General features: G+C 38.5%; 1 protein-coding gene across 1 annotated transcript in view; it reads left to right on the top strand.

The window, feature by feature from the left end:
• The first annotated feature begins 5,307 nt into the window (after positions 1-5,307).
• The window catches only part of igf1ra (insulin-like growth factor 1a receptor), a 102,337-nt gene continuing 92,143 nt past the window's right edge, over positions 5,308-15,501 (top strand). The window contains exon 1 of the mRNA XM_041794718.1: positions 5,308-6,355. Within this exon, the coding sequence (XP_041650652.1) occupies positions 6,262-6,355 (94 nt within the window). The 5' untranslated portion in view covers positions 5,308-6,261. The remainder of the gene's footprint in view (positions 6,356-15,501) is intronic.

Here is a 15,501-nt window from a genome sequence, read left to right as displayed (position 1 = left end):
GATTTCCTGAAATAAATTACTTTTAAAATGTCGATTCTTTTCGACTCTTACGCTGAATATGTTGGAAAAATAAACAAAACAGCTATATGAAATCAATGTGGCAATTTTGTGGTATGAAGAAAAACCCATCAGAAATGCACCATATAACCCTGGCCTTTAGTTAAACTTCTAGACTTTGTTTACACACCCAACACGGTGATCTCTGACCGCGTCATGATAGAGCTCCATCAGGATCAAACGGAATCACGGTTAACAGCGACGCCCCCCGCGCGCTACGATGCCACTGCTGCTGTATGTGTGTGGGATGAATGAACGACGAAGACAGCGCTGGCTCTCTCCTCCCGAAAGAGGCTCCATGTCGGGTTTTGCTGTGAGCCTGTGACGAGCGTGTGCAGTGTAGCCCACAGCTCCGGTATACGAAGTAGACATACATGACAGCACGAAAGGTTTCAAAGAAGTCTCATTTCATGCACAACTAAGAAGTCCCCAAAATACATTAAAAATAAAGAAAAATAAAGCCTTAGTTTTTTACACTCATAAACGGTTTCTTTCAGAGTTTTTAACCCCATGAATGCAAATTCCCTTTACACCACAGATATTTTGTTGTTTAAATAAGGCCTAGCAGTTTATTAACACAATAAAGTCAAATCTTGGGAGGTGGATATTAAAAAGGCTTGTTCACACTTACATAAATTGCTGAAAATTTCCTGAATTTAGCCAGGTGAGTTGCCCACCCTTTGTCACTCATGGGACCCCAACATTTTCCAGAAAATTCTAAAAAGTTTCAGGGTAACTTGTTCAGAAAGATACCTTGCTTGCTTGTTCACACTTGTCCCTCAAAGCAGGAAGATTTGCTGCAGTTTGCATAAAACTTCCTGCTGTGAAAGACAAGAGTGAGAAAGAATGTTGGGGAAATTTCTGGGTCACTCTGACAGAAAATTTCTGGATGGCCTTGTGAAAAGGGCTTGGGATGGTATTCAAACTTAGAAGTTGACATCTCCACACAGTGCTATCTCTTTTACTAAGGTTTGAGTAACATGTCTTCAAAGATAAACCTTGAATTGAGTTACTTCTTGATTTTTCAAAATGAAGCTTAACTATTTTCCCTGTCAATGCAGAGTCTACAGCAAATGTTCAAAGTCTATTTTTATTTCAAAATAGATTTGATGTAGCCAACGCTAAACAAAAATAGACACCTCAAAGTCATCTGTGGAACATTTATGTCAGTGTTACCCTTATAAAAAACTGTTGCCCTACAACCGTGCTTTTACAAAAGAAAGTTTTACCATAAAATTGAATCCAAACAGCTCTGATAGTTTTTCAGTATTTAGCTAAGAACAACCCAGGGCAATCAACAGTGTAGCAGTATCAGAAGTAACTATATGTGGTCAACAAGGTCATGGTTAGTCTCTTCATACTGAAACTCGCACATATATTTTTAACAATGCAATTATTCACATATCTATCTTAAACCCAAAGTTATTCAGTCAGCAGTGGACAGCCTTGAAAGAAGTGAATCCCACACAGCACAGTGAGTACAGCTGATGCATTAACCAACAAAGTTACATTGTACCATGACTAACTTTGCAGCTGCAGGACACGTATTCTTCCACCATACTGACACAAAGAGTTGAAGCCTCTCTATTTCACACGTTGAACAAGTTTGTAAGAAAGGGGCTCATGAAAGGCACTAAGTAAACCAGGGATTTACTGCATTTACGCCTTCTAAAAGATATTCTAATTTTTTCACAGAGTGCTACATGAGCGTTATTGTACAGCATCAATTGAAAGGCAAGCTTATGAAATATGACAACGTTAGAGTTAGAGACAGTGCCATCCTTTAGGCAGGTATCCCTTTGGTTATACAGTTTACCACATTGTTTGGGACATAGCTTCTGTGCCCTTACTTGTGAGCTGTGTCTGCTAGACTCCTCAGTGCAGGGTGCCTCCATGTGGTGTGAGGTATGCCATGCATTTCTCTTTTTACAAATCATCAGAATTAACATATTGATGATGAAGTTTTAAACTTTTCTACAGATGGTCTCTTGTTTGCCCATGTATGAAAAAATAGGATCTTTCCAAATTAAAAGCGTTTCAGGTCATCATTTTGAGACCTTTGTGTTGTTTCTGGGGTTTGGAACCACTTGAAGTAACTTTACAGATAACTTGAATGATAATGTTATACATAAAGTTCTCAGTCAAAGCGGCATAAAACTCAACATCGTAGCACACAGACTGCCTCTGGACCAATCAGATTCCATCCATTTAGACAAAAATGGAAACCCAATTAGAAATGAAAACAGCCCAAAGAAGTTTCTCTGGAAGACTGCAGAACAGATTCCAGTGACTTAACTTGAGGGATGTCTAAAGTATCGAGGCGAATTCAGATGGTTAAAAAAAAAAAAAAAAAAAAGAAAGAAAGAAAGAAGCAAAACCAGCATGTCCTAAATCCAGAGTGGTCACCCAGAGACACCCAGTCTAACCTCACAACACCAATTTAATGAGAAATCACTACACACATTTCTGACCTTTTTTCCCCACCAATAAAAATTCTTTAAATGTAACAGTTTGGACCTTATGAAACATGTTCAAAAAGCACATCATTAGAAGCCCTGGGTGGACATGTATATCTACCATTTTCTCTCATGACTTATTCAATTATACTTTCACAAGCTTACTTTTGATTAGACATTTTAAGCACTGTAAGAATTTTCAATATTATTTGTTGTTTACCTGCCATGCAGTAGTACACGCTTTGATTACTCAGCACTTTGATTACACCATGGATGTTGTGTGTTGACGTGGGTGGTTTGTTCTTATGCTGCGTTAACTGATGGATGAATAAGTAAATTTGAATTTAATTGAATTTTCTTTTTCCTCTTACTCTCATTTCTTGTATATCTTGGTTGTTTTACAGATCTCAAGAAAAGAACACATGATCATGGGTAAACCAGCTTTGTTACCCTAAAATATTGAGAAAATAAAGTCAAGAGTCTCGAGAAAACAGGCAAAATGTAGTGTACTTCTTACCATGGAAAACAGAGTAAAATACAGTTTTAATTTTGGCAGTTATTTCAAATTTAGTCTTTGTCTCTAGATTTTACTTTTAGTCACATTTAAGGCCTTTTCACCTTTTCAAAGTTGTTTTTTTATGCACCAAACGGTGACTCAGCCCTGACCAGTGTGCCGAAGACTAAGCTTCTCTATATGAGCACCTGCTCTACCCACCGAGCAAAACCCTTATACTTTTAAAAGTTTAAGTCTAGTTTCAACTGATGAAAACTCAAGAACATTTCAGTCTTTTTAGTCAATAAAAAATCCATATATTTAAGTCCTTTTTAGTCAGAACAATTATTTTATTTAAACTAACTTTATTAGTCATATTGGGAAATAAATATAAATGTATTTATACCAATTATATGACACTCAGCAGAGATATATCATGGATTTTGAACGTCCAACAGTCCAGTATCAACATTTCTGTCTCCTTGATTAAATGAAACCTACTTTTGGTTGGACTTTTTGTCACCTAAGATCTATTTTTAGCTATATATAGTCTGGTCTTCCTTATGAAAAATCATCTTTTTTTAGTCAACTGAAACACTGGTAAAATAAAATTTCGTATGTGTATTTGCTTTGGGCTTCTTTGTCTCATTAACTTAATATTTCTCAAAGACAAGGAAGGATCCTTGAACGACAGTTTCTGAAGGATACTACTTCATTGACTACCGTTGACTACCGTTCCTCAAAGGACTGGGTCCTTTAAAACAAAGACTTTTCAAGGATGTATGTATCCATCCTCCACTAGCAGGAATTACCCACAATCCAATGTGCACTGTTTTCCTTGTCTTAGAAAAACTAGAAAATAGTGCAATATCAGAGGCAGTGTTAATTTCGTCGACTAAAACTATGACTAAAAATGTTCATCAACAGCCTTTTTCCATGACAAAAACTACACTAAGACTAAAAAAAATAGATCTGTGATGACTAAAACTGACAAATATTATCCTTAGTTTTCATCAAGATGACTAAAACTAGACTAAAATGTAATTAAGTTTTCGTTGGACATTCAAAATCCGTGATATTTCTCCACTGTGGGCAAAATCTGTCAAAAAACAATGCATCCGTATCTATTCTACCTTCTAGCTGTAGAAAGCAGGGACCCCAGGTTTGGCTGTGTGCATAGAACACAATACAATGATTTGGTACCAGATTTAGAAAAAATAGGCTACATGCTTGGACTAAAAGTAAAGACTAAAATGTGAGGACTTTTTATGGACTAAAACTAGACTAAAATGTTTTGAGTTTTCGTCCACTACAACTATACTAAAACTAAAAAGGATAGCAATGACTAAAATGTGACTAAAACTAAAATGCATTTCATTTAAAGACGAAAACTAAGACTAAAATTAAAAATAGCTGCCAAAATTAACACTGATCAGAGGGAAGGGGGTCCTCCACCACTTTTAAATAGGAGTTTTGCACCGTTTCCTTTGTAAACACGTTATCATCATAATTTATGACATCAAAGTAATGCTGAATGGGTAAAAGCAGCGTCCTAGAATATGATTATATGATTATAATATATCATCAGATAATAATGGTTTAATTATGTGATTTTTTGATGACAGCATATTAGACAGTGCTGTGTAAAAGCTGTTCAGTGTTGTTGTCACTAAGGTCTCCATTTTTTTCTTTTTTTTTAGATATATTTTTGGGCTTTTTTATTGCTTTTATTGGACAGAGTAGGACAGTGGATCGGGTCAGAAATGGGATGAGAGTGGGGAGAGACATGCGGCAAAGGACCACTAGCTGGATTCTGGAACCCGGGCTGCCTGCGTACATGGGTAGCACATTGGACCACTAGGCCATCTGCACGCCCACCATTCTGATTTCTGCCACTGCTGCATATATGGGTGTAAGCATTCCAGTCACATAACAGGCATACTGTTAGCCTGTTCCAAGATTGTGTCCAACAGTTGCCTCACCACCATATGATCCTGCCTAAAGGGGAAGGATCCTGGACTTTGACAAACAGCATTTGTTTTTTCCAAGCCACATTTGCGACCCACTGAAAATCGCTCCGCGACCCACTTTTGGGCCCCGACCCACCAGTTGAGAACCAATGCTTTAACCTGTTTCTCAGAGTGGTCTAACCCTATCCAGCCTTTAGTTTCTTGGGGTTGGGGTGTTGTTGGATTTTTGAATCCCAGTGTCGGGATCCAGTCCGTGTTTTCCGTCCTGCTCCGGGCAACCTTATCCGTAGCGCTGTGTGTTTCTGAGTGAGAGAAGCCGACTCTTGTTTACAGCAGAGATTCCACGGAGGAGCGGAGACCCACAGCCTGCTGCTTCCACCGAAAGCGAGCCTCCTCAGCCTCTGGATATACACGCCACGGGAGTTTTTGTTGTCTCTCTTTTTGATGAGGATAAAGGCAACGGGAAAATCGTGAAAAGGGGCTACTCCTTGGGTTTATTCTCCCTCCCACCCTAGCCGAGGTCGTCTAGCTGGAGCGAGCTGGAGACCCATTCTCCTGCGTGGCACAAGTCTGGTGTTTTCTTTCAGCTGCAAATCCCGGCTGACGGCGGAGATAAGTCCGAGCTGAGGAGCTGGAAAATCGGTTTTAAAAACGACTTCTTACCGCTGGGGATCGACAGCCTGTGCTAGTTGAATGGCATAAGCAAAAAAGGGGGGTTTCATTCATTTTCAGCCTCCCAGCCACCACCCCTGTGGATCTGGACGTGTTTTCAGCTCCTCTCCTCCCTTCACACACAGGCATTCAGGCGAGCGACACTGGCGTTGATCTATAATGCTGATACAGGCTGTTAATAGTCCATTTTAAATATAATATATTTGACTGGAAACGCCGGGCCTGAACGCACTGTACGCGCACTGCTGTTTTCAAGAGATGGAGACTGAAGATGGGGATTACCATCATTTATCCAGTAAAATCACTGGCTTGTTTGCCATATCAGCCGACGTCAAAGTATCCTGTGATTGGCAAAAATAGCAGACTGTTTTAGCATTTTTGTTGCTCAAAGAAATTGCCTGTTCTTACAATTTATACACATTCAATTACACGCATTTTTAGAGCAAATCAGCGTACACGCACAGACCACGCATTTGGAGCGAGGCTACCACAGAATAGCCCTTTGGGCTTCATTTATTTACCCCAGTTCTCTGTTTTGAATCACCTATTTTTAAAGAAGGTGTGTTTTATTTGGTCCCTGCCTTTTTTGGGATTTTTTTGGGGGAGTCGAATAATGTTAAGGAACATGAGACCTGACACACCGTCCTTGTTTTGGGGTCTGATGCTGTCTGTCTCCACCATCTGCATCTGGTCCACACATGGAGAGAGTAAGTATTCCTTTCTATTTTACAGTTATTTGTGTTCTAAGTATATGGTTTTAATTTGGAAAGGCCTTACTCAGTACACTGTCTGCTCTCTGTAACCCAGTTTAACCTCTAAATTACTGCTTTTTACTAGAGGGATAAAATGGGCAAATATGTATCAAACGTGATTTAATTTCAACAAAATACTAAATGATATTTCTAACTAGAACTCTAACACGTAGTAAAAACGTGGTGGGCATATCTAAGCGACGTGTACCTTTTAGTTCTTCATTAGCAGAGAGGACCATGTGCTAGCTACAGCTGCCCGTCACTGGCTGAACACACTCAGAAAATGCTTTATTCTGCGCAACAACAGCACGTATGAAGAAGTATTTTAGCTTGACTGGAAACAGGAAGACATACTCGGCACATGTCGCTGAATCTTCACGCCAGACATGCAGAAAGTAGAGGATGAATCCAGGGAGCAGAGCTGAAGGTTACTACGACCATGTGGCCATTTTGCATTTCGTGGTGAGGCGTCGCTGCGCATGAACGACCAGAGATCGAGCATTCGCTTTTTAAAGGACGTATATTCACATAAGTTAACAAAAGCTAAAATTAAAAAAATAACAATTTAACAAATGAAAGTGAGAAGTAGGAAAAAAATATAAAAGCTGCGCATTTTATCTCCAGACCTCCTTTTTACAGTAAAAATTCAGCTAGGCTAACTGTTAACAGCATTAGCTTATGGTGAATTCCATTAATGTAAGCTTTGAAGTATACCCGAATTTAGCTACTTCCTGTCCACTCTGAATATTGGACTTTATAAAGTTAAATTCTTAGACATGTTAAAAACTTTGATGCTACGGTGTCTTTAAATAATACAAAAGCAAACACCAATATAAAAACATAAAGCTTAAGCCATTTGAATTGTGAAAGATACCTTTCCCTAAAAATGTTTTGTATGTTCTATACACATTGTAGTAGGTTTGCTTATGTTTTTTTTTTTTTAATTAAGGAACATTTTAAAGTAACTGTAAAACATCTGAAGTGTCCACCAGCTGTGTGACTCTTCATTTCTTTTCTTTATTTCTACGTTTGCACATTTTGGACATCTGATGCTAAGTAGTACTCTGAAAAAACAGCCATCATAAAAACTCTTGAAAATAATCAGGGTATACGAAGGCTCATTTGCTTTTATCGCTCTGTACACAAAGACATAAATTTTTGTTACTGCTTTGTGATGAGCGGCAGTATTAGACCTGTCAGTGAAATGTCTCTGAAAATAAATCCTCATCTCTCAAAGACTCTCTTGGCAAACACTTGCTGTGTCATAAAGATGGACTGGCAGTTACTCAGTATTGTCTGTGAACTTCAGCATCACACATTTGTGTCTAATAAGCACAAATATTAAAAGAAAAATAGTTCTTTTTGAGGCTCTTTGTTGAAACAGGGACAAAAATGTTGCTAATACAGTCAAAACCCATATACTTTTCTCCTGTGGACCAATAATGGACATATTAAGGTGTTCATTTGGTCAGTTACACACCAGGAGTTGCATATTAACTTGAGCACAGTTGTTATTTTGTGTCTGCCGGCATTACTTTGATGACACTGCATGATTTAGCTGGTATTTGTTTGTGTTTAGGGTGTCACGTCGCTTCTGTGCAAAGAGATGTACTCACTGACCTCTATTAGCATTCAAATAGAAGTGAAAACTAAATACTTAGTCCTATTGAGGCTGTGGTGCCAGCACAGCCATGTAGGGGGTGCGTTTTCTTTGCACCCATCCTGAGCCAGTGTGACACCCATGAACACAGCAGGGGGCTGGGAGACAAGTGGCTGTGTCTTGGATCTTTCTGCTCTGTATTTCAGAACAAAGAGTCTGAAAACAAAGTTGCCAAAAAAGAATAAGAAGTAGAAAGAGTTAGTTGTCATCAGTTTATCACTCAAAGGATGATGGTTACTTTAGAGGGTCAGAATTTCTAGCTTATGGAAAATTATGGATATTTAAGAGACCCATTAGGGGTTAAATTTTTTCTTTTTGTTGCTTTTTTGTTTTGATAATCCGTCTGCACATATAAAATGTCATTATGCTCCCTTTAAACTCTCCCCACAGTAAACTTTCCATGGCATGGCTTCCAAGTGGTGCACACAAGTCTGAAAAAGTTACAGAGAGAGAGAGATACAGAGTCGGTGCTTGGAAATAGAATGTGCAAAAATACACGTGCAAGAGAAACAGACTTGGTTTTGTTGATTGGAAGAGTAGAGAGTTTATGTACTGTTTTACTGGCGTTTGCCATCCACACAGAAGAGCGCCGTCCCATATGGACCGATGCACTCTTTACTTCATCACTTGGCATCACTACTATTTGAGCTATAAATAGATTTGTCACCAGCAATACTGGCTCAGGGGTTGTGTGAGTACAGGCACCCTCTGTCCTGTTCCATGAGGCCACTCCAGTGTTCCCGCTCAGTTATTTATGAAGGGACGTGTTGCTCCAGAAAACTTGAATGGCGGCTTAAATAATCAAACGTCAGTGAGCATTGTGACAGGCCGCCCCTCCCACCTTTACCCTTTTGGGCTCTGGTGAGTCGCAGTGCATATCTGCTTGTCATGACGGGGCGAGTGGCTCAGATATGACTGCTGTCATTCTACTCTAAGGCGCCCCGCTCCCATCATGTGGCTGGGGCTACATGCTCCCTCCACTACGCATTCCCCTCCACCTCGTGGCTCGGATGGATGCTGGAATGCCTTGTTTCACCCTGAGCAGGAAAAAAGTGTTTGTAGCCCTTTGCTGTGTGTGTGTGTGTTATTGTGCAGGCAGTACTCTGTGTGTTTTGCAGTCAGGGCTCAGTGTGACAGCCTGAGTCAGTGGCGTGCCCCTGTGCGAGGATGTGAAAGTGTGTCACTGGGCTAGTTTGTGTGAGTGTATTCGAATGCCGTCCTGCAGCTCCTGCAGGCTGCCAGCTGAGGTTTGCAATGCTTAATTAAACACTTTATTTCAAGTGGCCCATCATTGGATTTGCTCAAATGCAGTATCTGGCCAGCCGCACATACATCATCATTGGCTGCTGGTTTAATGGCCCAGGGAGTATTGTACAATTTGTGAGATGATTGCAAATGTGAGCTCTTCTAATAGTCTGTGCTCACCATATTAGTAAAAACTGGTCATCAGAGAGTGAATGTGGATCTGTCCTAAGGGGAGAATTCATCAGACAAAGATTACTCTCCAGAGGTGACGTCTCGGTGTTTCTTACTGTTCTGTCATCAGTTGGTGAGCTGTGATTATTGTGAGGCTGCTGTAAACACAGAGGCGGAAATTATAAATGTTCATATACTGTCATTAAAGGCAGCAGTGTGGAGGAAAATATGACTGAATACTGGAATAAGAAGACTGAGAAATAGACAGATATTTGCTGTAACTCACAGCTTGTATGCCTGCAGTTCTGCATAGATTTTTGTACTATACCTGGATTTGCATCATGCTGAGGAATACACAGATTCATCAGTTTAACATTGACATTGGCCAATATTGACCCTTTAGACAATCCGCAAACAATGTTGTCATGAACTGATATCAATAGCAGATGTTATCTGTTGTGTAGAATCAATTTTGTGCCGGCATTTAGCACACCTAATAGCTGATTAAGAGAGGACGTTTATTATAGGACAGAGGATGTGACCTGATGTCATACATGAGAGAACATGTTGGCATTGCACCTAAAGTAGTAATAAAAACAAAACGTTGTTATCAGCAGTTGGCTAAATGGTCATTTTCCACATCCATATCAACATCAGCCCTGATTTTTACAGTCATCTCTAATCATGCCCCTGAATGCAAAATAAATCTAAAATAATTTCTAAACCGTCACCATCAGTTCTGAGGTTACATGGTGTCCACTGGGGTTTTTAAAGTATTAAAAGTTCATGAATAATTTAGCTAAAATAAAGGCTTTTAAAAAGTATTAACAGGTCTTAAATGCAAGACCACGAGGAGTTAAATGTTGTTGCTTTTTAAATTTTTATATCTACCAAAAAGGCTGTAATCATTCATCTGATTTTGATTTGTTTTGATTGTTGTTCAGATAGTGATTATAAAACACCATTACCCAATGATTTCACATCTTCTGCAACACATGTACTAGTCATTAAATTATAGGCTAGTAACACTTTAAAATTCGCAACACTGTGACAAACAAGCCATGAACAAAAATTAATAACAAAAAAGGAAGAAAATCTAAAAATAATACATTCAAAACATGCTCACCAGCATGCTGAACAATAACAATATAATCTCAACTAACTTTTTTCTTTATCATAGGAAGCAAAACCATTATTAAAATTAAAACTTATTTATTGCCCAGTCCTGATAACTCAAACTTGATCTAGCTCTATGACAAAATGTAGCAAAATTATACCATTATACACAGGCACACACATTGCTTGTTTACATAAACATTTTTGTCATATTCAGAGTGAAAAGTTAGATTTTTGGGATATTGAACTAATTGTGAAACTGCTTTTTTAATTGTATGCCTCATTTGCCAGATTTTGGTGAATTCTTCCATAATTGGACCTTATATAATTTCTCAGTGATTACTTAAATTTCCTTTTTTTTCACAAATCCTTAATCTTGAGATTTAATCTTTAGTTTTTAAGAAAACTGGCGCTAACATACAGCAGTAGAAAGTGTTTAATCCTAATAATAAGGAAAATCATGTTGCTTTGTAGGAATGAAAGTGAAACATTTCTCATCAAACTTTAAATTGAATCACTTAAGTAATTTGTTTTCCTGCTTTTATTGTGAAAGCTTCCCATCTGCTTTATTCCACTCTTTGTGAAAAAAAAATCAACTTTAATTAAAATCTTTTCTATCATTTAAGGACATGCCATCATTTTCAGAAGTACAATAGAAACAGCATCAATGCATTCATAGAAATGAAGGTGATAGTTGTGATTAACACAAGGGCAAAGTAGAAAAAAACAGCATAGCAAGTTCAGTTACACTGAAGAGTGTCAACCTTTATTTTGGCAGGAAGGACCCACTGAGACAGTAACACAATAAAACTCAGAATAAGAAACACATTAAACATATGCATATATAACCCCAGTTAACACCTATTAATACTTGCATTCTTATTTTTTGTTAGGAAGTCACATTTTATAGCTGTAGCAGTCACTTTCCTTTCACAGATATAGGCTCTTGATGAACACTATATGATAATGGTAGCCTAGAAATCATTGTGCATGAGTGATGCAACACAAAAAGTTTTCTCACTCCATTCCATCTAACCCTTGTATGTTTTTCAATGAAGCATTGACCAATCACCTGAAAAAGCAAGGAAAATCTTTTCAGAAGGGTTTAATGTGGAATCAAATATGAAATTAAATTGCTATTGAGGCATTTTAGATAAAAAGAAACATCAACACATCTTGCTGTAGGGGAAATCAAATGTAAGCTTCTTATATTCACATTCAGACATCATTTAACACTGGGTTTAATGTGGTTTTTCAAAGTGATCAGGTTGTAGTGCGCATGTTCCCCTCCTGCCCTTTTCCCTCATTTTGGGTGAGGGGGAGTCTTTTTGTGTGGTTGCATTTGTTATGATGGGCAGTGTAGTGTTACTGTTTGGGGTTTTGCTGATATCTGAGCCACGCTGTTTGAAGTCAGGTCCGTTGAGGGGAAGTGGCCCACCAGACCGCTGGTCAGATGACTTCCAGTATGCCGCGGATTAGGGCCAGTTGATGTGGCAGGTGTGAGGGGATATGACCGCTCGGTGACCAGCTCCCTCGCTGCTTCAAATCTTATCAGAGTTTAACGGACAATTTTCACCGTTAATGCTCCTTATCATGGCTACAACAAGAATTTAGGGAGTTAAGAGTTTCCTTTGTAACTTTTTTTAATGCATCCATCTGTTTTTAAGGTCTCACAATGCTTTGTGATTGTTGATGAAGAACATTGATTTATCTCTTGAAACATTAAAGTAATTACTATTAACCAAACACTGACATTTATGCCAACAAACATTTTCCATTTTTTAATAAATAATATGCTTATTAAATTCAAAAACATAAAAAGGAACATTTATGACAACAGAGAGATAAACAGCTGATCACACATTTAAATTCATACAGATGTAGGCTCAGGATTCATATCTTAAACATGAAAGTATAAATCATGATGTACTTGGTATGCCTAACATCCTTTTTTAAGGAAAGGGTACACTGAGATGATTAAAAAAAGAATATATCACATGTAAAGAACTTCTTTTAGGGCATGACTTTCAGGTCTAAAAAACCAAACCTTCTTGTAAGAACAGTGGAAGTATTCAAACCAATACATAACAGAAAGGGTTCCCATGTCCCAAGAAATCTTCATCTTTGCTTCTTAAAGAGGTAGTGAACACTTTAACAGTTTTTTTTAACTGTACACTGAGGTATCTGACTGAACTATGATAAAACACATCAGTGTTTGTGTTATAGCTTAAATTTGCACCAAACTGATAAAAATCTGGATTTTACGGCTTTTAATTAGCTCAAACGGACAGCTACCTTGAAAAATCTTTTCTGAAAAGGTGGGGCTTAGGTGACGTAGAAACCGACCATCGACCAGCGTTACTGCCTCTAACTGACGTTACCATTCAGAGACCACTCCCATCCTCTCCTGCCTGCACCTGCACTTGCACTGTCTCAGTTCCGAGAGCTCCGGCTATAGTAATGCCGCTGCTGGAGTTAATGGACTGAACTGGTAGTGCTCAGAACCATACAGAACCACCACGGTCCCCCATGACACTATAGCCGGCGTCAGGGGGACTCTAGAGGGGAAATCTCCTCCACTTTAAAAGATCGCTATGAGGCAGCAGTGCTGTGGGACTCTGTCTGGGTCTCTCTCTGACAAGGGGACATCACTGTCACTCCTGCCTCATCTGGAAAGCCCCGTCCATCTCCCCTCCTTCCTCTCAGAACCAAACTGTTCACTTTCTGTGCATTTTTTGAATTACGGAGGTGGGCGGAGTTAGCTCTGAGCCGGGGGTTCACTTACACTGTAACCTACATGTACATGTTAAGTAGTCTAGAGACATAGAGACATAGTCAAGTATTACCCGCTACCGTTCTACATTTTATCTTAGATGAAACTTTATCCTTAACCCAGTTCTAGAAGATACACTTTCTTGCACATAAATTTATTATTTTGTAAAGTTTCCTCTGTATTTGTCTGTGTTAATACATTAAATATAGCAAGTATCAAAAATAAAGGATCAGCATCTATATTAACAGACAGCCCTATGATCTGCAAGAATCACTGTATGTTTCTACAATACCGCAGACAATGTGTAAGATCACCAGTCAACAAGACATCATAATCCTATCAATGAGAAAAAGAATTAAGCAGGGGCAGAGAGAAAATAATCACATTTACTCAGATTACTGTAATTGTGTAGTTTTTCTGGGTACTTGTTCTTTTTTAAGTGCATTTTGAAACCAGTACTTTTACTTCAACTTAATTAAGTTTTACTGGAGTAACTATACCTTTACTTGAGTACAACACTCTTGTACTTTTTCCACCTCTGTTAACTATACAATAGCACATAGCAAGAGCATGATTCCACATCACATCCCAAAACAGATGTAGTGCAAAGCAAAAACTGGGGTGTTGATTAGGGATGCACTGAAATGAAAATTCTTGACCGAAACCGAAACACTAAAAGAAATTCTTATGCCAGTTATTAGTACCATTGCATTTATGGCTATGACTGTGTACTAACCTCACTAAAATCAATTGCAATCGCATACATTAATATTAATATATGCTTCAAAGAATAAATCAATTAAAAAATTATGTAAATATTTATTAAGCACTGACATTCCAACAATGCACAATATAAAATAAAACAGAATACAAAATAAAATGTTTAACTTGACCCCACTCATGTATACATTAAATCAGTGGTTCTCAACCTTTTTTCAGTCATATACCCCCTGTGAAGTATTTTTTCAGCCCTCTAAACCCCGTGAACAGCGCAAAGCTTTTTGGCCTAAAAGAAAGACATTAAAGAGTGCTGTAACAGCCATCTGATTTATCAAACTTTGTAACTGATTAACACTTTCAAATTACAAATATTAGAATTTTTTTTCAAACATTTTAAATGTTAAAAATGCATGACTAAATTCATGGCACATCTTCTCATCACTAAATGTGGGAATTGAAATTAATTTAGTGAAAACTGTGAGTGGAAAGGCATAAAACCATTTAAACCCAGAGGTGTGCAAAACACTGCTCAGCTGCAGTGGTCTCTCTGGAACAATTTGGAAATAAAAACATAGAGTTAGAAAGAACTAAAAACCTGTAAATAATTAACAAATTATAAAAAAAGACAGCTTAGTGCCCCTTTTCAGGATCATTATAAAGATCTCTTCTCAAACTGAAATCATGACCTTAGTTGAAGATCAGCATTTCTTCACAAAAAAAAATCACGAACCTTTTTATGAATAGAGTTTCACTCCAATGAGCGCACATGGTGGTGGTGCTGATTTTTAAGGCAGACAGAGGAACAAAAATGTCCTCCACTCCAATACCGCCTGATGTTTGTCCTCTCCTCATATCTGTCTGTATCCGTGCTTGTGTTTTTGCCTCACTTAGCCTCGTAGAGAGGGAGATAGGCAGCAGGCAGCCCGACATGTCCATATGAACGTAAATGCGTTACTCGCACAGCTGGAGCTGTTTCTAAACTAACAGGACTTTAGTCTAGTGAAATATTTAACAGTCTCCTCTGACCTCAGACATATGACTTATAAATACTCCAGATCAACCAGCTCACTGAAATCACTCCTCTGACCAGTCTGGAACACAAACAGGTGAGCCAACCTGTGTGCTGTAGGGGAGTTAACTCCTCTCACAGCGAGCCTCAGCTGCGCCCTTATACTATTATTGATCATATTTGAGATAAAATGAATGAAAAGTCAGTCCCTCCTCTTACAAACTTGGCTGGCACAGTGAATGAAACAGTGAAACTAAACGGCACTGACCTCCTGGCTGTGCGTAAAAGTGCCGCGTTACACAGAGAGTGAAGGACAGAGAGGAAGAAACATCCTTTTATCTTCCGCTCCAATAAATATCACTGTTTGCAGTTTGCAGTTTGCAGCACAAATGTGATTTGAGAATGTA

Source organism: Cheilinus undulatus, linkage group 9, assembly GCF_018320785.1.
Source record: "Cheilinus undulatus linkage group 9, ASM1832078v1, whole genome shotgun sequence".
In the NCBI taxonomy this organism is placed as follows: Eukaryota; Metazoa; Chordata; class Actinopteri; order Labriformes; family Labridae; genus Cheilinus; species Cheilinus undulatus.
Note: the sequence above shows the minus strand (reverse complement) of the source record. Positions and strands in the feature narration are given on the sequence as shown.